Source organism: Chelonia mydas, chromosome 12 (genome assembly GCF_015237465.2).
Source record: "Chelonia mydas isolate rCheMyd1 chromosome 12, rCheMyd1.pri.v2, whole genome shotgun sequence".
Taxonomy (NCBI): domain Eukaryota; kingdom Metazoa; phylum Chordata; order Testudines; family Cheloniidae; genus Chelonia; species Chelonia mydas.
Window position 1 is genome coordinate 32,001,230 of NC_051252.2, and position 21,185 is coordinate 32,022,414.

A 21,185-nucleotide genomic window follows, 5' to 3' on the forward strand; every position below is an offset into this window, starting at 1 on the left:
TTTAAGACAGTCGTACATTTGGTTAGATCTGAAACCTCTAAACAGCACTGTCTCATTAATAGGAGGGTTTCTGTGTGAAGTCCATACAATGAAGTGATCTAAGTAGGGAGTGTTCTGATGCTAAGATCAGCACTAGTGGAGACCCTGGGCGTGCCCCGCCCCCCTGAGAACCCAGATTTTAGTCAGGGGTATATAGTACAAGCCATGGACAGGTCACAGGCCGTGAATTTTTGTTTACAGCCTGTGACCTGTCCATTACTTTTATTAAAAATACCCGTGACTAAAATGTAGCCATAATCATGATTAGTGGTTAATCGGACTAGCCTCTTAAATTATATTAACCTAATTTCTCCAACATAGCTGGTATAAAGTCTGTTTGTTATATACATTACATCTAGATTCAGATCCCCTCACCCTGTTGGAATGCTCAGGTATCTGTGTAGGATATCACAAAAATACCTTTCTTCTAACAATATCCTGGTACCTTGCTTTGAGAGCTTCTGCAAGGAATTACCACCCATGATGTTTTGGTAATCAGATACTGCAGACTCATTGGTTATTGTTTTTCCCCCCAGAACAAAATTGAACTATAATCCTCCAAAGGATGATGGATCTACATATAAGATTGAACTCGAAGGGATCTCTGTCGAAATCATGAGAGAGATACTAGATTACATCTTCAGTGGGCAGGTACGGTGCTTAACAGAATTATTGCATCTCTCACTGTCTAATTCAGCAGCACCATTTAGAGATAAACCCCTGCTTTTTGTCTTATCCTGTCATCCAAAAAAGGCAGTAATAGTGAACTTTGTGCTTTAAGTCTTTGCTATGAAATGACTTCTATACGCCAGAATGCAGGCTACTGGTATGAACCAAAAATAGATTGTAAGCACTTCAGATGTTCTTCTCTTGCTCTGCTTAATGTCATGTATCCCAAGAAACAAACTTTAAACAATAAACGTTAAACTTAAAAAAAACCCACAAAAAAGAAAAACCCTACTAGTTTCTTCACTGAGTTGGTTTTAAAGCATGTGTGATTTGATACTTGTGAAAGGTGTCTGGATTGGGAGACTGAAGACCTTCCCACAGAACATTTTCTATCTGGGCAGTCCACGCTTCCCACCTCATTGCCTTGCCGATATCCATCAACTCTAGCCATTTAAGGCTGGCAAAGTTCTATTTGTCTCCACAGCCGTTCAGTCCTCCCTAGTCACTACTAAGACTCCCAGCAAAACACAGATTAAAATCCACTTTTGTCCATCAGGAACCAGACTGACATTGCCGAATTAATTTCAAACAGGTCTCCAGACAGGCATCAGGTGGCATCGGCTTTTGGTTAGCTGAAACCATTTTTTAAAAAATAGTTTATCATCAAGGCCACAATAAAGAAGAAAAAAGTGCAGTTTGGGCTGTAATGTCTCTTTTCTGCGTGTGCTGATTTGTCTTACCAGCAAAATATAGTTCATTTTCCCAGATGAGTTTACCAATTTCATGGTTCCTTCAGACAAAACACCCCTTCAGATGCCCTCTAACCAGCTTTCACCCTCCCTCTCCCCAGTTAAGTTGCCCACCAGCAGTGGCTTTATCCTTCTGCATGGTAGTTTCGAATCATCTTCTACGCCTGTGTTATATTCCATTATTCAGCCAAGGGCAAGTCTGCACTGAAGCCTACATTGGCGCAGCTGCAGCGCATCTGGTGAAGACAAGCTGTGCCGACAGGAGAGCACTCTTCTGTTGGCATAATTACTGCACCTCCGTAAGGTGTGGACAGCGCTTACGTGGATGTAATTTACGTCACTTGGGGGCTGTCTTTTTCATACCCTGGGTAAGTGTGAACATCAACTTAAGTGATAGTGTAGACCAGCCCTAAGAATCAGTTATAAAGTTTGAGCATAAACTTTTGTGAGCTACAGCTCACTTCATCACGAAAGCTTATGCTCAAATAAATTTGTTAGTCTCTAAGGTGCCACAAGTACTCCTTTTCTTTTTGCGAATACAAACTAACACGGCTGCTACTCTGAAACCAGTTATAAAGTTATATCAGAATTGTGAATTGTAGTTGTAACTTTTTACAACAAACTCTTGCAGATCAGGCTCAATGAAGACACTATCCAAGATGTTCTGCAGGCAGCTGATCTCCTGCTTCTTACAGATCTTAAAACTCTCTGCTGTGAGTTTTTAGAAGGTTGTATAGCTGCTGAGAACTGTATTGGTATTCGAGACTTTGCACTGCACTATTGTTTGCATCACGTTTACTACCTTGCCTCGGAGTATCTGGAAACTCACTTCCGAGATGTCAGCAGCACAGAGGAGTTCCTGGAACTGAGTCCTCAAAAACTGAAAGAAGTGCTATCCCTGGAAAAGCTGAATGTTGGAAATGAAAGATATGTATTTGAAGCAGTAATTAGATGGATCTCCCATGATTCAGAATTAAGAAAGGTTAGAATGCACTAAATTAAGTAGTTTAAGTAAATTGGGCTCACATTCTATGCTTGTTTAAAGTTCCCTGATGGGAATACAGTGTAGATAAATTTTCTTTTTCCTATATTCTTGCATTTCTAGGATTTAGATATTACACTGTGTATATAGATGGAAAGTAGATTGGGGCTGTTGAGCTGAAGTCTTGCTTATACTGTAGCTGCATCCCTTCTTATTGCAGATAAAAACACTGAATGAAGTTGTTAGTCTTTGTGTGTTTGATGTATGACCTTATTGTTGGGTATGGGGAAGTAACCATTGTTTGCCACAAGACCGAGAGACTTAAACTGTGCTTACTAAAATAGTTTTATTTAGAAAGTTGTTTTATCCATAAAATATTTTTCACTATTTTCTGTGTATAAAATAAATACATCACATAAGAATTCTCTTGAAGCTATATTCTAAAGTATGGTGAACAAAATTCTGTTTTTTAAACTGTTCTGGAAATATTGAATTTTTCTGGTTCTCTAGGTTCACCTGAAGGATGTCATGTCAGCAGTGTGGGTTTCAGGATTAGATTCAACTTATTTGCGTGAGCAGATGATGAGCGAACCACTGGTACGGGAGATTGTCAAAGAATGTAACAACATTCCACTTACTCCACCACAGCAGGGGGAGGCAATGTTAGCCTCTTTCAAGCCCAGAGGTTATTCTGAGTGTATAGTGACTGTTGGTGGTGAAGAAAGAGTGTAAGTATTCAGTGTGTTACTGACAGAAATGACTTGCACTATTTAAGCAATTAGTGGGACGATGGTAACTTTCATAAAAATTATATCATATCGCCTCTATATAAATCCATGGTACACACAGATCTTGAATTCTGCATGCAGATGTGGTTGCCACATCTCAAAAAAGATATATTGGAATTGGAAAAGGTTCAGAAAAGGGCAACAAAAATGATTAGGGATGTGTAACAGCTTTCATATGAGAAGAGATGAAGACTGGGACTTGTCAGCTTGGAAAAGAGATGACTAAGGGGGGGATAGAATAGAGGTCTATAAAATCATGACTGGTGTGGAGAAAGTAAGGAATTTTTTATTTACTACTCCTCCTAACTCACAAACTAGGGGTCACCAAATGAAATTAATAGGCAGCAGGTTTAAAACACACAAAAGGAAGTATTTTTTCACACGACATACAGTCAGTCTGTGCAACTCCTTGCCAGAGGATGTTGTGAAGGCCAAGACTATTAACAGGGTTCAAAAAAGAACTAGATAAGTTCATGGAGGATAGGTCCATCAATGGCTATTAGCCAGGATGGGAAGGGATGATGTCCCTAGCCTCTGTTTGCCAGAAGCTTGGAATGGGTGACAGGAGGTGGATCACTTGATGATTACTTGTTCTGTTCATTCCCTCTGGGGCACCTGGCATTCATTGGCCACTGTCAGAAGACAGGATACTGGGCCTTTGCTCTGACCCAGTATGGCCAGTCTTATGTTCTTATGGTCTTACTAATGATAAAGAAGTGAAGTTAATATTAGCCCATTTAGTGCTGAATTAATTGGGCACATTTACAAAACTTGGTTTTTAGCATGGCTAGATGTGCCTAGAACACCCTGATGTTTGATCCATTTTAGAATGTCAAATTTCTTCAGTGAACAAGCTACTTAACTTAAACCTCTGAAAATCCATCTTTATTTGTATTTTAATACTTGTTAAATATTTAGCATTATCATAGTCCTTAGACACCATACAAACAAACAAACAAAAACTACTCAAATCAAATTTAATCATAAGTCCATTGATTGGCTGAGTGAGGTTTCTGAGAGTCCTTATAATAGCAGTGTGGTTCCATAGCAAACTTCGGATTAAAACAGTGTTGATAGTTGTGTCTTTGGCTTTCTGCCTCACTTTTTGTGGTGCCATATGCTGGTGCCAGAAAAATTTTGTTCAGACTTGTAAACTGAGTGGGTTTGATGTGAAAGTCCTGAATAAGAATAAATACGGAACACCAAAAGCAACACTTATTTTACTGGGTTTTTTTTCAGATCAGTGTTACATTTTAATAAAATATCAAATCTCTGCTTTAGCATCAGGACCTACCTGCAGTGCCAAAGTAGATTCTCTGTTTGTTACGTTGCGATTTAAGGTGACAATGTCCATTCTCCTTTCCTTTTTCAAGTATTTTGTGGGGTTGGGAGGAGGGAATTGTTCTTTGTTGACCCAGCTCTGACCTTTACTCACTGTTGATAAAAACTCAGTAACACATCCTGTTCAGTTACATTTAAAACTCATTCTACTGGGAGAAGAAATACTAATGTTCTATGATAGTATACTCTGCTTTTTATATAAAATTCCTCATTGGCTAGGGCCATATCTAATTACCTTGCATCACATATTCTCCCCACCTCCCTCCCTCTTTCTTGTACGCTTACAAACTTAGATTGTAAGCTCTTTTGTGCTGGGACCGTGTCTTTGCGGTATTTTCCAGATGCACACGTTTATGAATCTATACTTAAAATACTTGATTGATCAAGCAATTTTAGTGACCCTGCATTGTAAGTATTCATTCATACATATATAAAATAGAACATCTGTATTTCCTCCTTTTTCAGGTCACGGAAACCAACAGCTGTGATGCGATGCATGTGCCCTCTTTATGATCCTAATAGGCAACTCTGGATTGAACTTGCCCCTATGAGTATTCCAAGAATCAACCATGGAGTACTCTCAGCAGGTAAATGACAGCATGTTACTTTAAGCCAATGGAGTGTAAACTCACCAGATTGTCAAAATGGGGTATAGTTTGTAATGTAGTTTGCTTTCTTAGAGCAAGCTGCACTAGAACCTGTTCGTTTCCCCCACCCGCCTTCCCCCAGTTTGCTGCTTTGTTTTGTGAGGATTCCCTCTGATGGAATCATAATTTGATATTTTGTTGGAGTCTGCTGAATCTGTCGCTATGGGAATGTTTTACTCAAGTAACCACACTATGACTTCAGTAGTGTTGCACTGGATACACCAGTGCTGAATTCGCCTGTAGAGTCTGCACTGGTGGGTTAAACCACAGGGAAAAGTACATTCTTTATCCTTTGCCAGTCTGGAGTTCAATAAGGCATTCTTAGGAACTTGTGATTTCCAAGATGTAGCTCAATGCCCTGTGACAAGTATTGGTGTGACTTCCATTTTAAAATCTTCACATGCACTTTGTTTTACAGAAGGATTTTTGTTTGTACTTGGAGGTCAAGATGAAAACAAGGAAACTCTGAGCTCTGGAGAAAAATATGATCCTGATTCCAATTCATGGAGTTCCTTGCCAGCAATGAACGAGGCAAGATCACTACCCAACTGTATGGGGGTTTATTTTTCCTTTGAAAAATAGAGGATGGATGGTGTAGTAGTTAGACCACTAGCTTAGGACTTGGAAGATCCCTGCTCTGCCAGAAACTTCTACTGTGACCTTGGGCAAGTCTCTTGGCCTCTCTGTACCTAAGTTCCCGGTCTGTAAAATGATGATGATAGTAATTCCCTACCTAACAGGAATGTTGTAAGGATAAATACATTAAAAGATTTGGAGGCACTCAGATGCTATGTTGATGAGGTTCATATAAGTACCATGGACAGATGGTACTTATAGGATGAAGTATATAGGTCAGACCAATTTGATTTTCCAGCTGCTTGCACCTGATCCAACCAAAGCCAAGGTGCAGATTTTTTTTCTTGTATATTTCCTAGATGCCAAGCTTGGATTAGTAATAACTGCAGCCGCTGGAAAACATTGGTTGTTACTGAAGAACTAGCTATGGAGCTGAGCTGTAGAATTCCTTATGAACTCTGGTGGTTGGTTCTGTTCATGAAGTAACCCATTAGAATTTATTGGCCTTTTAAAAAAAAAAAATGTGTATATATAAAAATAGTATTGAGAATCTAACATGATGAGAGGATTGGACCGTGCAGAAGGATGGGCAGGAAATGGGGATGGAGCAACACATGGATAGTGTCTAGAACCTTATCTTAAACTTGCCAGCTTGGCTTCGTGGGTGGGGATGGGGGGTTCTTTTTTCATGTTTTAGCTGCCATCAAAAAGTGACTATTCCACTTTTTATGAATTTAGGTCCTGAAAGTCACATTTATGGGGTGTTGATTTTTTTAAGCAGGTATGGGATTTTATTTTATTTAAGAAGTTGATTGTGCTGCAGAATTTTCTTCACCAAAGGCCTCCTATTAAATAACTTATCCTTGCACCTGAGAAGATCTCAGCATAGCTCTTTTGGTGATGATGGTGGAACCTGTAGCAGTGTTTTTACAGCCTACTGTGAATAAGGTTAGAGAAAACGTGTTTAAAAATACTTGTACTCGGACTAAACTACGGGTTCCACCACTGCTACCACCCGGAGAGCTGGACCAATGGGGAATTATGGGTGCAGATTGTTTGTTTGCAGCATTGATTGGCCAGACCAGGTCACTGGAAGGGGAAATTCTTGCTTCCGGATTAGTTGAAGAATGGAGCATGGTACATAGCTCAGATACTTGAATGCTAAAGAAACATGCTACAATTCACTTGCTGAACCTCTGTTTTAACATAATGCTCTTATTTGTCCTATATTATGTTCTTATATTAAATTAGAGAATAAAAAACTTGCTCTGGAGATTGATATTTTGCATCATGACTTTTTTTTTTTAAACAGAGGTGATCTGAGTTACAAACTTCTGCAGGTAGGGCAAGTGTTAAAAATGATTACACAATCATTACTGTTGTAAATATGCTACTACAATGTTTATTGGTGTCTCCTATAGGCACGACATAATTTTGGTTTGGTAGAGATTGATGGAATTCTGTATATTCTGGGAGGTGAGGATGGAGAAAGGGAGCTATGCTCTATGGAGTGTTATGACATTTATAACAAGACCTGGACCAAGCAGCCAGATCTGACCATGGTTAGAAAGGTAAGAGAACTTCATCATAATTTAGAAAAGCATTATTGTTAAACTCTCTTTTTAAAGTCCCTATTCAAATCTTGCACGGTTTATGTTACAGCTTTTACTTGAAGTGAATATTTCTCAATGAAAATAATATGGGGATGGAGTGAGAAAAGGAGTCTCTCTTCTCTTAATTTATATATCAAAGCAAAATGTTTTTCTAGACCAAATTTTTATAGACTTTGCTGTTTGATAGGCAGTTTGGGTAAACCAAAAGTCCTTTTCTTTCCATAGCTTTCATCGTTCCCTTAGATTCAAAATTCATCAATGGTGATTAATTTTAAAATGAAAGAAGGAACCTGTGCTGGGCTTTTTTATGCATGTTGTTTACTTGTTTAGTGATACTGCCCTTTCAAAATAATGTAAAATCTTATTTCATTTGGTCTGATCTCTTTTATGTTATTACTAAAAATGAATAAACTTGAAGAAAAACTAGTGCAACTACATCAGTCTGACTAATGAAAATTTGAAAGCTAATATATCCTACAGCTAATTCATTGGCTTTATTTTCTAAGCAAAATTTTGGTAATGCATTTTTGTACAGTCAATACATTTTGTTGAACAGAACCTCAGGAATCATTGTAAGAAGAATAAATAAAGAATAAATGGAAATAAATGAGTTTAAAATTTAGGCATCACAGTACAAACTGAACTGCAGCCCAATGTGAAAATTGCTTTACCTTCACTCTTGCTGTACTTTTTTCCCTTTGGACAGAGATTAATAAGCTAACGGACTGTTATTTATGGTGGTGGCCACAATCCATTATAAGTCTTATATTTTTTAGCTAATTATAAGGGGCAGTTTTAGGGGATACTTGTTCTACTGTTTCTACAGAGTAATTCTAAGTGAAAATGGGGTGTGTAACTCAATGTGAACTTGTTTTCTTTTCTTTTCCAAGCAAATACAAATGTTGTTCTTTTGCTGAAAACTAGAAATTCAGTATTTATTTATTTATTGTTAGAAATTGCTTCCTTACTGATCAGACTGTGTTGTATTAATGAGACTGGCTGACTACTGAACAATGAATTTATTGCCACTTTTAGAACACAGAACATTGTCTGTTTAAGGTACTATAGATTTCAACTTCTGATTTTTCTTTTTTTTTAAAGATTGGCTGCTATGCAGCTATGAAGAAGAAAATCTATGCCATGGGCGGAGGCTCCTACGGAAAACTGTTTGAATCTGTTGAATGTTACGACCCTCGGATTCAGCAATGGACAGCCATCTGTCCACTAAAAGAGAGAAGGTGAATAAGATGCACATGCACATCCAGGTTACAAGGACACTTGTTTATCATTTAAAACCAAAAATGATATGGATTTAAAAACATGGTCCAAACCCACTTATTTTTAAAGAAACTAATCGATTGTTAATATTAATTTCAGTGTAATTAATTTTAATTAGGCTGTGTGCGTGTCTGACATTAGTGTATGTTTACTAGTCAACAGCTGTTTTAACACTAAGGCCCGGGTCATTTGGTAAGTTGAGGCTGTTTTGTGCCATTCTGGTAATGCAAAGCAGTCCTGAAGTTGGCAAAAGTGGCCTGAAAGTGGATTCCGTGTGTCTCACTTAATTGTCGGGTGGTGTGAAGCTGTCATAGTAGCTGCTGCCTCAGATGTAGTGCTGGAGAGGTGGGATGGGAAAGGGGATAGCCAGGGCACCATTGTGTCGGCCCCAGTGATTTCTGGCTGCTGACACAGACCTTTGGTTCTCCTATTGCTACTCCAATTTAGAGCAGTATTCTCAGACAACTCCATGGTCAAAGCCACCTTTGACCCCTTTGCTCCTAGGAGCACTGGATACTTCTCAGTTGCAGCTGAGGATCTGTGGCCAAAGATAGTTGTTTCATGTAAACTCCCTATGTTGCAAGAATTACTGCTATTATACAGGATGAAAAACATAAATGGTATTGTGTCAGTATTACAATTCATACTGAATTTGAACTTAGATCTTTGTCTCCAAAGAGATACTCTGCTGCTCTATTATTTTGTACAATGACTTATGGGCGGTTTTACTTGATCTAATTCTGCTGAATATGGAAGAGCTAGAGAATTGTGCTAGGGCATGTACAGGATTATGGGGGTATATATATTAAATATTCTTTGTTTCCTTCTCCTTTTGGTTCTCAGATTTGGGGCAGTGGCATGTGGAGTTGCCTCAGAGCTTTACGTGTTTGGTGGAGTCAGAAGTCGTGATGATAATCAGGCCAGTGAGATGGTGACATGCAAATCTGAATTCTATCATGATGAGTTTAAAAGGTAAGTAGTTCTAGGAGTAGACCTAGAAAATCTCTAACTCCGCTCTTACTTGTTTTTTCTCTCCTTGTGGTGTAATAGAGCATTGCAGTTCATGTAATTTTTCAACAAATGCCAATTATTCTTTTTCCTCTTTCCTCTTTCCTCAAACAAACTGACCTAGATATTTCTAACTGTGGTATCAGTTTTACCAAAGGAAGTGGCTGTTAGCAAGCTAATGGCTATGCATAATTCCTGGTTGTTCATAACTTACAAGGTCTAATATCTGCTGTGTTTCTTTCTCTCCTTATTTCACTATAAATCAGGAATGTGCTATAGTTTTTATAATCTGAAACAAGATTTGTGATTGTTGTCAGAAATTCTAAGAGTTTCAAGGAGTGAGCTGGAGTGGATAGAGGGAATAAAAATGTTCATGTCTCAAGACCTTGTCTTTATATATAAAGACTTATGGGCTTTCCATTGAACGAAAATAAAATAGTGGGATCTAGGTTGATTTTTATCTCTGAAGATGGAGATTTAAAGTGACATCGTCAACTTTGGTATGAAAATGTTTTATCTATTGTTACAAGTAAAACCGAAGATGACTATAACTGAAATAACCTAAAAGAAAAATAACTTTTTCTATATTTTTTTCCAGTTTGTTTACTTTGTGTATAGTCCAACTGTCATTGGTGTCTCCTGTTGCTTCCATGGTCCCTTCATATAGCAATAGAGGGGAGAGAGGCTTTGGGGAAAATGTGACTATAAACCAACAAAAATGGCAAGGGGGTTGGGGGCTCAGAAAAGAAAGATCTAGCTTCTGAAATTGTGTTAAACACCCACCCCCACTGACTGCCACTCTTTTGTACTGAAATGCTTCCAGGTTGCATCTGTTTTTCAAAAATTGTTTGGAGTAGGACTCCAGATCCCATGTTAACATGATAATTTTAAAACTTCCAGCAGTGCTGATTGATTCATGTTAAAGTTTCTAAAAAGTTTTGGATATGGATGGGATGACAGGTGAGTTGTTGTCATTGCTTCTTAGTGGGTTTAGTACAAATGTTGATAACTGGCAATGGTTTAAAAACTCTTCCAAGGATGCTACTTTTGGGCAGAGACGTTAGATGAGGAACCACAGTAGATTCTATTCAACTGAGTAAAGCTATAACTATTCAGCAGTTAGAATTATGGGTTTCTTTATAGTAAGTTTTGGTATTGACTCTTGTAAAACTAGTAAAGGAAAAGGCAAATTAGTAATACTGTAACTGTCAATGTTAATTGAACTTGTCAAATTTTTAAAGAATATCTCTCAAGACTATAAGGTCTCTTTCCCTCCCCGCAGAAAAAATTAACCTTCACTTTCATTTTAGTCATCATCTGGGCCAGGATTTCAGACAATAGCCTCCGTGTCTTGCAGATGCCAATAACTAAGAGTGCATTTAGGGACCTGGACTTCTAAGCATCTTGAAGCACAAGTGTAAAATTATGCTAGGTTTATTGGTGCCTGCAAAAATGGAGAAGTGATGAAGACCAAGATAAAAATTTGGCCCATAGTCCAGAAGTAAATGATGGTAATATTCCAGCTTTGTAACTTATGCTTCCTCTCTTGGATGGTATGGTAGCTTCAGTAACCAGAGCTAGAAGGGATAGTATTTTTTTTTTATAATGCTGTTTACCAGAAGAGGGTGCTATATTACCATGTAATATTTTAGTTGAATAAATCTTGGTAATGAAGATAAGCAGTCATTGAGTATTTCAAATACATTCAGAATGCTGCATAACTTGAATATAGTTCATCTTAGTCATTAAAAGCATTTTAGAGCGCAGTGAAGTTGTAACTATTGCAGTCACATCTATTTCAAAAAGACTGTATACAAAGAGGCTGCATTTTAAGAAACAAAACACTTTTTATCGTGCCTCGATAGTGCTCATATTCTTTGAAGAAAGATTGCTGGTATGATGAAGTGATCTTGTTACTGATATAATACAGTGTGTGTTAAGTTTCAAAATGAAACAAAATGAGGGTAAGTTGGCTGTCACTGGAAAAACATGTAAAACTCATTTTTCTCATCTAATTCAGCCTTGTCATTTCCTACTTTTCATTACTTGAATTTGAGTGGAAGGCTGAAATTTAAATAATTGTTCAAATCTGTGGATAATATATTCTAATAATAATAAAAAATATCTGTACTGCTTTGCTTGGAGTACAGAATCTTCCACTTGAGTCCTATAAAAGATATGCTTTGTTATATACATCATTATAACTTCACTAACACTCTGCTGAGCATGAGTTTTGAATTAAATGAGTAACATTTGCTCCTCATATTACAGAATGATTCAACAGTATGTCATTACTATGATATACACAAATATTAAATCTTTACCTGTTTGCCGCTAATTAATCCGTCTTCTCTTAACTGCATAGTAGTTTGTCACTAGACAATTTACTTGTTCCCATAGTAGGGGGATTGTGAAAGAAACTGCATGCTTTGAAGATGTCCCTACAAAAAGGCTTCCCTTATATAAAGGAAGAGAAAACACATCTCAGATCCCAATACCATTAGAAAGGCAGTGCACTTCAAAATTTTTGTCTAGTTAAAATGCATGGATGATATTGGAACCACTTATTTTCTGACTAAAGCTGCAGTGGTGTTGATGTATATGCATATGACTCACAGCTATCCAGAGTGTTAAGTTTAAGGAAATATAATTGGGATTTCGCCTATGTGTTAAATGGAGGAGCAGAAATGAGATGAGTGCATAATATACATACTTTGGGAAGATACTTATAAAAAACCTTTTGGATTTTTTCTTTATCTGTTGATTTTTGTGTATTGTACCACAGAGAGCCAATTACTGTTGTGTAGACAGAAACTAAATGTTTTCTGTTCTCTGGCTTTCACTTGTGATGATAGCAACATCCCCTTCTACAGTTTGCTGCATGAATAAACATCTTTAGACTATTGACTGGAAGATTCTCACGTTCTCATTGATATGTTCCTAGCAGGAAATCAAATTGTAAGTGGGCCCCAAAAATGAATTAAAACAACAACAAAAACTTTGCCTGTTTTGGCCCAACAGCTCTGAGAGAAGCAGAAAAACGACAGCTGCTGCATACTTGCAGATCGTGGAGATTTGAGGTTAGTTACAGGTAGCAGATGCTGGAATAGTCTGTACATTGTCATGAAGTACATCTCCTTTGTGAATGGAAACAAATTTTTCTCAATAAATCCCCAGCTGTCAACTCAGCCATTTGATATTAATAATATTTATTGCTTATATAGCAACATATATGTGCAGGATTATCCAATCCCCTTCTTATATCCCTCACCCCCTTCAGTAGCATTCCAACTCCTGGATCTTGTTACTTGAGAACTTGGGCCTCATTTTGGTTATCTGATCAGCACAGGCTTAAGGGTGCATTGGTATGGAAGCAGAAGGTATGAACTGAATTGCAGGAGCGAGGCCTTAATTTGTTAATGCCTTTATCTCACTCTGACAATAGGCTGCCCCATATGGTTTTAGTGTTCATAGTTCTCCCTCTGTCCACACCTAAATTACTATCTTTTTCTGTTGTCACAAACTTTTATAATGCCTAGCAGTTTGCCTACATCTCTTCATACCAGATGAGGCATTTTTAGAAACAAACGTCTAAATGTTGAGACCTGTACAAAACTTAATTATAAGGACCATTAATAAAATAGCTATCAGAGCTTTTAAAGGGAAGCAAGGTAGAGTGTCAGCATACACTATAATATGATGTGGACAAGATTAAATAGTTTTAGTAGTCCTCATGACGTCTTAAGTGTTGCTATATCTGATAATCTCACTATTTAAAATTCTGCATCAGTTTGGTTTTGGAATGATCTTGCATCTAGGAGTATGAATTTGACTGACAATATATAGGTAATGTATTTTGCTCTCCAGGCCTCTTGAGATTGTTCTATAATCCACGTTGTTTGAGTTTGGTTGTGAACTGTATGTCCTAGTTAAAACAGTTTGGATATATTTAGATAGCTTTAAAGGAAGTTTTGAAAAGATGGGGTGGGGGTGGCTTTATGATGTAGCACCAGACTTTGTGTCTGAACTCTCAAGACCCACAGGTCAAGGCAGCTCAGTCTTTCATGCCTCCAAAGTTTTATCTGTTGAGTGACATCCAGCTCACCCTGGTGTATCAGGTGTGGGGATGGGAGAATTTGGATGATGACTTTAAGCAAAGATTTTGCCTGTTTAATGTGAGTATTGGGGATCCTATGACTCCATTCAGAAACGTACAGAGTGGCCCTAAGTCTTGCATAAGAATTCTGCATTCCTCCAACATATAGTGCCACGTTCTGTGAGAAAGCTGACTTCCTGGCTCTGCCCTCAACCCCATAAACTGCTGCATGGCACTGGTGCTCTGTACGCTGGATTTGAGATGGTTTGATAGTCTCGGGGTTGAGAGGCACTATTAAAATTTGTATGCATTTTTTTTTGGCTGTTTTAGAAGTGATGCCTTGTTAAACTGAATTTTTTAAAATGACTGACTAATTTCTATAATATTCCAGTATTTGATAGAGAGAGAAGCCTTTAAATAGGATGTGCACAGATTTTTTTTTATTTTATTTTATTTTTAATTTGCAACAAAATTTATAACCAGAAACAGAAAAATGCTCCCACGAAATGTACCAGGATATCTTCAGTATCAGTAAAGGAGATACGGACGATGCATGAAGTGCTGTCAAATGTATAAAGTAAAATTGAAAATAGACACTTTTTTTATTTGTAAGGATTGTGTTCACAGTAGGTACACACTTTAGACAGTGTATTTTTCATGTAAACTGCTGTATTCTGTCTCTGTACTTCACTTTTAATTCAGAATTAGAATGCTTACCAATTCTTATTATGAATTACAGCTGTTTGGGCCATGTCTTATTTGTATTCACTTATTGCTTTAAAAAAAATGAAAAGCTCAAGTGTCCCTCTCCCTCCCCCGTCATCTTCAATGGAGACATACAAACATATGTTGTTAGTCTTACATGCCTTATCTATCAGCTCTGTCTACAGTTACAAAGGAAGCTGTCACCGCCTCTTCCTTCAGTTTGATTTCAGCAGAACGATTTACAGAAAATAAGCGCACAAAAGAGTAGCCTTACAAAAGAGTACTTCGTAGCTCTTGCGTATTTTGAACTTCTCAGTACAGTATAGTTGCATACTGTGCAAGCAGCAGGCAAATAAGCAACCTCTACAGTAAGCTGGAATTGAATCAAACTCTGATGAAAAATGACCTCTTGCCCTTCCTGTTTTTGTTGCTTCCTTGCTTAACTGTTAGAACTGCTGTAATCATTCCTAAAAAGTTTGGCTATTTTTTAAATACATAGTTTTCATGAGCAATTACAGCTTCTATTATTTCTATTTTTGGTTCCAATCCACACTAGAAAAGCTGTTGGGCTCTCAGCTAGTTTTAGGGTCACATAGGCTCATAATCCGTGAGTTCCTTGTGTAAATGAACCCAAAAGCTGAATTGATTCATGTGATTTCCCAGCACAAACTGACGTCAGGTCCATTAAGAAAGAACATGTTTTCAGTGGAGTTGTGAAAAGTTCTCACGCTTCTGCATATTCAGCGTACCTTTCTTTATTGGTGTACTTCCTAGGGTTGCCAACTTTGGTTGGACGAATTCCTGAAGATTTCATCACAACATAATCTTTAATTCCTGGAGACTCCAGGCCAATCCTGGAGGGTTGACAACCCCAGTACTTCCTCCTACTCAAAGTAGTCTTATTTTTTATTGTAAATCAAATTAAATTCCCCTTCCTTTCTCCCCCCCCCCCCCAATTTGCCTTTTATTCACATTAAAATTTTTGTCAGTTTATCTAGATCTAATCCAGAATGAGATTCTCGGATGTAGTGAAAATATTGGTATGTGCATTCCTTGCAGTAGATGGAAGCAAAAATGAAATCTTAGAATCTATTCCTTCATGACTGTCCTTTAGTAAGGGAGGTGGAAGAGACCCAATGAAACGGCCCTCCTAAAGTGTCTGCTCTGTAAGGGGTTAGCTGATGGTAGACGGTTGCTCTCCTGCCCCATATCTCTTCAGCTGCAGCCATAAATGACAGCTATAACAAGATCTGGTACTTTCTGCAGAATCCCCTTCATTCATGCAAAGAGATGTAAAATTGCCAAAAACAGTAAGAGGTTGTTTCCATACAGCTCCCATGGGGTTCAGAAGGGAAGCAGTGTGTTTGCAGCAGGGGGTGTTTGTCTGTAAAACTCTCTCTTCCTCTGATTCACGAGATTGTAACCCGCAGGGCAGCGTGAACACAACTATTCTGGTAGGCTTCACAGTTGAACTTTTCTAGAGTGCTGTGATAGAAGAAGTTGTCTCATGTTGCCTTTCATTATGAATGTTGTCCTTGGGCTCCTGCAGAACTGGCTGTGGTTTTCTCCCTATACACAAGTTACATTGTGTATGTGGTTTGTTTTTGTTAAATAATGCGAGATGCCCAGATGTTGTACCAGTTGGTGCTAGATAAATGAATAAAACCCCACCATCTTAAAGTAAGACTGCAGTGGTGAATTAGACTGAAAAGTCCTTTTTCCAGGTTATAGTGATTCACTGTGAGTTTCTGTGGGAACTAGAGTGAGCAGCCACAAGCAGAGTAATTGGGTCTTTCATAAATTTCAGCTGATCTTGAAACCTATACTTGTAGACTTGAAGGGACCCAATAGGCTGTATCAAGTTAACTTGGGGGATGGAGAGAATCAGGCAGTGCAGATATTTGTATCCACCTTTCATAAAAGTTTTGTGTGAGGGGAACTAGGGCATGGGAACAAACTAAAAAACCCTGCCTCTCTCTATACCATACTACCACAGCTGAGATCAGTGGAAGCACTCAAGCTGGAGCTTCCCTTGGTCCGTAGGAGGGAGCTGTTGGCAGGCTGTTCTCTGTAAGGGCGGGCCCCATGACTTAGCATGGATGGATAAGTAAATTGTAAACTTTCAAGGCATGCTCGAAAGCTCATCATCTTAAGACAACACTTGAGGAAGGCTGATGTGGCGGGGAGTGGGAATGCAAGCTGGAGGAAAGAAGTCCTTCACTAACATTAGTCTCAACTGTAGTTGGACATGCTGGTGGGGGGGGGGGGGTTTATATACATTTTATCACCACCAGATCCCTGGAAAAGGTAGCAATTACAATGTGTATTACCTATGTTGCCTGTAAACAGTGGAAAGAAAACTACCATCCATCCTGTAATAATTCAAATGTTTCAAATCAACTAGGGGAACAATAATGTAGATATTACTCTATCAATGAACCTTCTATAGACAAACCTCAGTATTGCATGACTGCCTTGCTGATGAAATCAATGTAATATATACATGGCAGTTTAGAACTAAAATTATGAGTTTTAAAAGGGTGCATTATTCAAGGTGAAGTGATGCAACAACTGTTGATGATGATAAATTCTGAGGTTTCTCAATTGTGCTGCTACACAGCTCTTAAGTTTGAACATCTGTTTCCATTACAAACCCATTGTTTTCAGGGATTTATAACTGTTCTATAAAAATTTACTCTGGATGAAACTTGGAATGCAGCGTAGTGTCCCAGAAGCACTTTTCTAAAGATATTTCCAAAGTAGTTTGAGCCCATTGAACAGTCTCAACACAGAGAAAGATACTACAGTTTTTTAGCGGACTAACTTGTTTACTTTCCCCCTCCTTCACCCCCTCTCCCCCCTCCCCCCCCCCCCCCCCCCCGGTTTGAAGGTTGGGCTTCTATAAAAGGATGGATTTTAAAACAAATTATTTACAGCATTAGCACTGACTCTGGTAATGCACTGGTATGTTTACCAAGGTGTTGCAGACCAGTGGTGATTTAGAAAGGATATTTTGGAGAGATTAAGTGACTTGTCCAAAAGAATACAGCCCAAGTCTCCTGACTTGTGTACCTGAGCACAAGACCGTCCTTTCTCCTTGTTTTAAACAAAGTATGATGCTATTTGCTTGTTTTAAAGATATAAATCCAAATGTACTGAACCGTGAGACTGGAGTGAGCTTCTGTCATACAATAGAGAAAACTCAGAGCAAAGTAGAAATGTGGGCGTCTAATTCTTAGTTTTAATCAGCCCTTACAAATCGTTCTGTTTCTTTCTAAAATAACTTATTTGTATATCAGTTTCCCATCAAATTGACTGAGTTGAATCAAGAAAGAATTTACTTTTGAGTAATGGATGGGGATGGAACAGGAATACAAAAAAGTCGGCAACATCTGTGGGGATATTTTTCCTTAAATCTCCAGGTATTTTATCCAAAATCTTCAGGACTCCTGTAAATTTTTTTTCCCCAAAAGTTCTTATCCTTACCCATATTGTCCTTTATGGCCCTTGTAAGGTTACTTTTAAGTAGTCTTGATTATTCTGCACTGAACTGTAAATAAAAGTATATCAGCATCTGTAGAATGTGGCAGGAATCTGTAGATATTTGCTTCAAAACCATGGAAGAGACAATTAAATTGGCACCTCTGTACTTCAGGTATTTACAATCAGACAACTGTATAAACCAGTCTTGTCAGCATATTTGTTGTGAATGCACATTAGTTTTCTGGCTTGCAAGGGTATCTGTAGGAACAATTGGTCTTCTTCAGTCAGTAAGAAAGTCAGACTGACATGGTGTTGAAGATGGAGGATCCTTTTAATGAGAAAACAGCTGTGATTCCTAGTATTTCAACAGGGGTGGAAACCAAACAGAGCATGATATAAAATTGGAAAAACTGTCTTCCTCTCCGAAAAGGCTAGGCATTTCATTCACTTACCAAAAATCCTCTAGCACTCTGAGTATCTACTCTCCTGTTCCTGGTTTGAAAATAAAACTCATCAACTGCTGCATACTACTTAAGTAATAATTTACCTCTGACGATGACTGAGTAGGACTACAAGGTTGGCATGAGAATTTTAGGGGGGGAGATACGGGGAGTGTCTGGTAACAAAAACATAGTATAAGAGCTTGCTATTTCCTCTACTGTGTCCTAAAATCAGCATAGATGTAAAAGCAAGTATTAAAGACTGAGACTTTTCAAAGCTTGCTAAAGTCTTGTCTACCCAGGGAAATTGACCGGCATAGCTGTTGTGGAATAAGCTATTTCAGAATAGCTCTCCATGTGGAATTCTGGAATAACGTCCACACAGGGAGCTATTGTGGAATAACTGAATAGCTTATTCCACAATATCTTTGCTGATCGACAAGGACTAAGGAACTTGGATGCCCAGTTCCCAGTGGGAGCCTCTTTCTAAAATGTCAGTTTGCATGATTTTGCTTACGTTTATAATTGGCAAAACTGTTTTGTCGAAAAGCGTCTGAGTTTTTAGCGCACAGATCTTGTCAATAATCATATACAAAATCTTTGCTTTTTCTTACAGATGGATTTATCTAAATGATCAGAATTTATGCATCCCAGCCAGTTCTTCCTTTGTGTATGGAGCTGTACCTATTGGGGCCAGTATTTATGTCATTGGAGATCTTGATACAGGTTAGAATCAGAACTAGTAACTTCAGGTTGCTTGTTTTCTTCTAATTTTCTTAAGTTTTAAAATTATTTAAATTGACTTCTTAGAATAAAAGAGTAAGATTTTTGTATTTTGGTCCAGGTTTCAAGATTTTGAGTCACATTGTGCTCTTAGTTGCCATTGACCTTGGGGGGTGGGGGGGTTGTTATATTAAATTGACAGATAACGAACAGCAGAATTTAGCCTTTTGACTGGGAATCCTACGTTTGTGTTTCTGAGCACCAACACAATTTAAAATGCCCCAGAAGATTTAAGAATTCTTTTAGGATATTTTGGTTGATTACTGCTGCTAAGGTTAGGAAAATAGACCAAGGCTAACAGCAAGTTCTTGGATTTGTGTGTACAATAGAGAAGCAACCTCATAACTGTTCCTCATAAAATCATTGTCATTGGTATGTCAGCAATTTGGTGCATCTGACTAGCCTACAAATTGAGTAACAATAATAACTCATAGTAAGATTATGCTGTGGAGATTTCTGCAACGATGTCATTGCTTCTTTGCACTAGTAAATGTTGCTAAGAGAATATATACCAAGGACAATCACCACACATTTGAAAGAAATGAGAGTAATGAAGTTATGTAGGAAACATTTTAGAAACTAGTGTTACAAGTTTATCTCTTCAAGATAGGTTTCAGAGTAACAGCCGTGTTAATCTGTATTCGCAAAAAGAAAAGGAGTATTTGTGGCACCTTAGAGACTAACCAATTTATTTGAGCATAAGCTTTCGTGAGCTACAGTTCACTTCATTGGATGCATACTGTGGAAAATACAGAAGATGTTTTTATACACACAAATCATGAAAAAATGGGTGTTTATCACTACAAAAGGTTTTCTCTCGCTCCCCCCCCCCCCCACTCTCCTGCTGGTAATAGCTTATGTAAAATGATCACTCTCCTTACAATGTGTATGATAATCAAGGTGGGCCATTTCCAGCACAAATCCAGGTTTTCTCCCTACCCAGACTCCAGTGAGAGACTGCTGAATTGGAATTAATTTGCAAACTGGATTCAATTAACTTAGGCTTGAATAGAGACTGGGAGTGGCTAAGTCATTATGCAAGGTAACCTATTTCCCCTTGTTTTCCTAACCACCCCCTCCCCCCCCCCAGACGTTCTTGTTAAACCCTGGATTTGTGCTGGAAATGGCCCACCTTGATTATCATACACATTGTAAGGAGAGTGATCACTTTACATAAGCTGTTACCAGCAGGAGAGTGGGGTGGGGGGAGAGAAAACCTTTTGTAGTGATAAACACCCATTTTTTCATGATTTGTGTGTATAAAAACATCTTCTGTATTTTCCACAGTATGCATCCGATGAAGTGAACTGTAGCTCACAAAAGTTTATGCTCAAATAAATTGGTTAGTCTCTAAGGTGCCACAAGTACTCCTTTTCTCTTCAAGATGTAATTTTTTACTGTTTGAATGAAAAAATCCTGACTCTTGATATGTAACTGAGTAGATTATAATTTTAAAGCAAAATGGCAATGCTAAAGAAGAGGAAGAATGAGGAAAAAGCAGAGAACCATGTTCTAAAAGTAATTTTTCTAAAAACTATAAACATTTCTAAAACATTTATAAAATAACTTTTTTTATTTCTCAAGGACTTCTTAAGAGACAGGTGAAACACAATGACTATAATAAAAATCTGGGAGTTAATAGTTTGTAAACATGACAGTGAGTGTTTGTATTTTCTTAGTACTGTTATAAAACTGTCTGCATAACTGATCAAAAGCTTAGTTTTTCACATAGGGCTCTTTTTTCCTAAGTATTTTATAAATGTGCAATTTACATCTGACACACAGAGCTGGCATAGTTGCCAAGCGAATACTAAGAAATCTTTATAGTAGTTTAAAGAAAGAAGAGCAGGTACCCATGGCACTTCCAGTAATGATTAGAGTGGGATACTGGTCTCTGAAACATTAAAGAAGTAGTTCATTACATCCGTATAGGATATTGATTTGTACATCCACAGAACATCTCTTTAGCTTCTGAAGTATATGGACCT

The 21,185-nt window shown here is 37.9% G+C and overlaps 1 protein-coding gene across 3 annotated transcripts in view; it reads left to right on the top strand.

Annotated features, from left to right (window-relative positions):
* Positions 1-21,185, top strand: part of GAN (gigaxonin) — a 57,379-nt gene that overhangs the window by 17,854 nt on the left and 18,340 nt on the right. For 2 of the 3 annotated variants that reach the window (XM_037877811.2, XM_043526177.1), the window contains exons 2-10: positions 576-690; positions 2,089-2,439; positions 2,950-3,167; positions 5,034-5,155; positions 5,634-5,746; positions 7,213-7,362; positions 8,506-8,642; positions 9,526-9,654; positions 19,031-19,140. In XM_037877811.2, the coding sequence (XP_037733739.1) occupies positions 576-690; positions 2,089-2,439; positions 2,950-3,167; positions 5,034-5,155; positions 5,634-5,746; positions 7,213-7,362; positions 8,506-8,642; positions 9,526-9,654; positions 19,031-19,140 (1,445 nt within the window). Of the gene's footprint in view, positions 1-575; positions 691-2,088; positions 2,440-2,949; positions 3,168-5,033; positions 5,156-5,633; positions 5,747-7,212; positions 7,363-8,505; positions 8,643-9,525; positions 9,655-11,047; positions 12,135-19,030; positions 19,141-21,185 lie in introns of those variants that run through there. The other variant, XM_043526178.1, reaches the window with a different exon arrangement.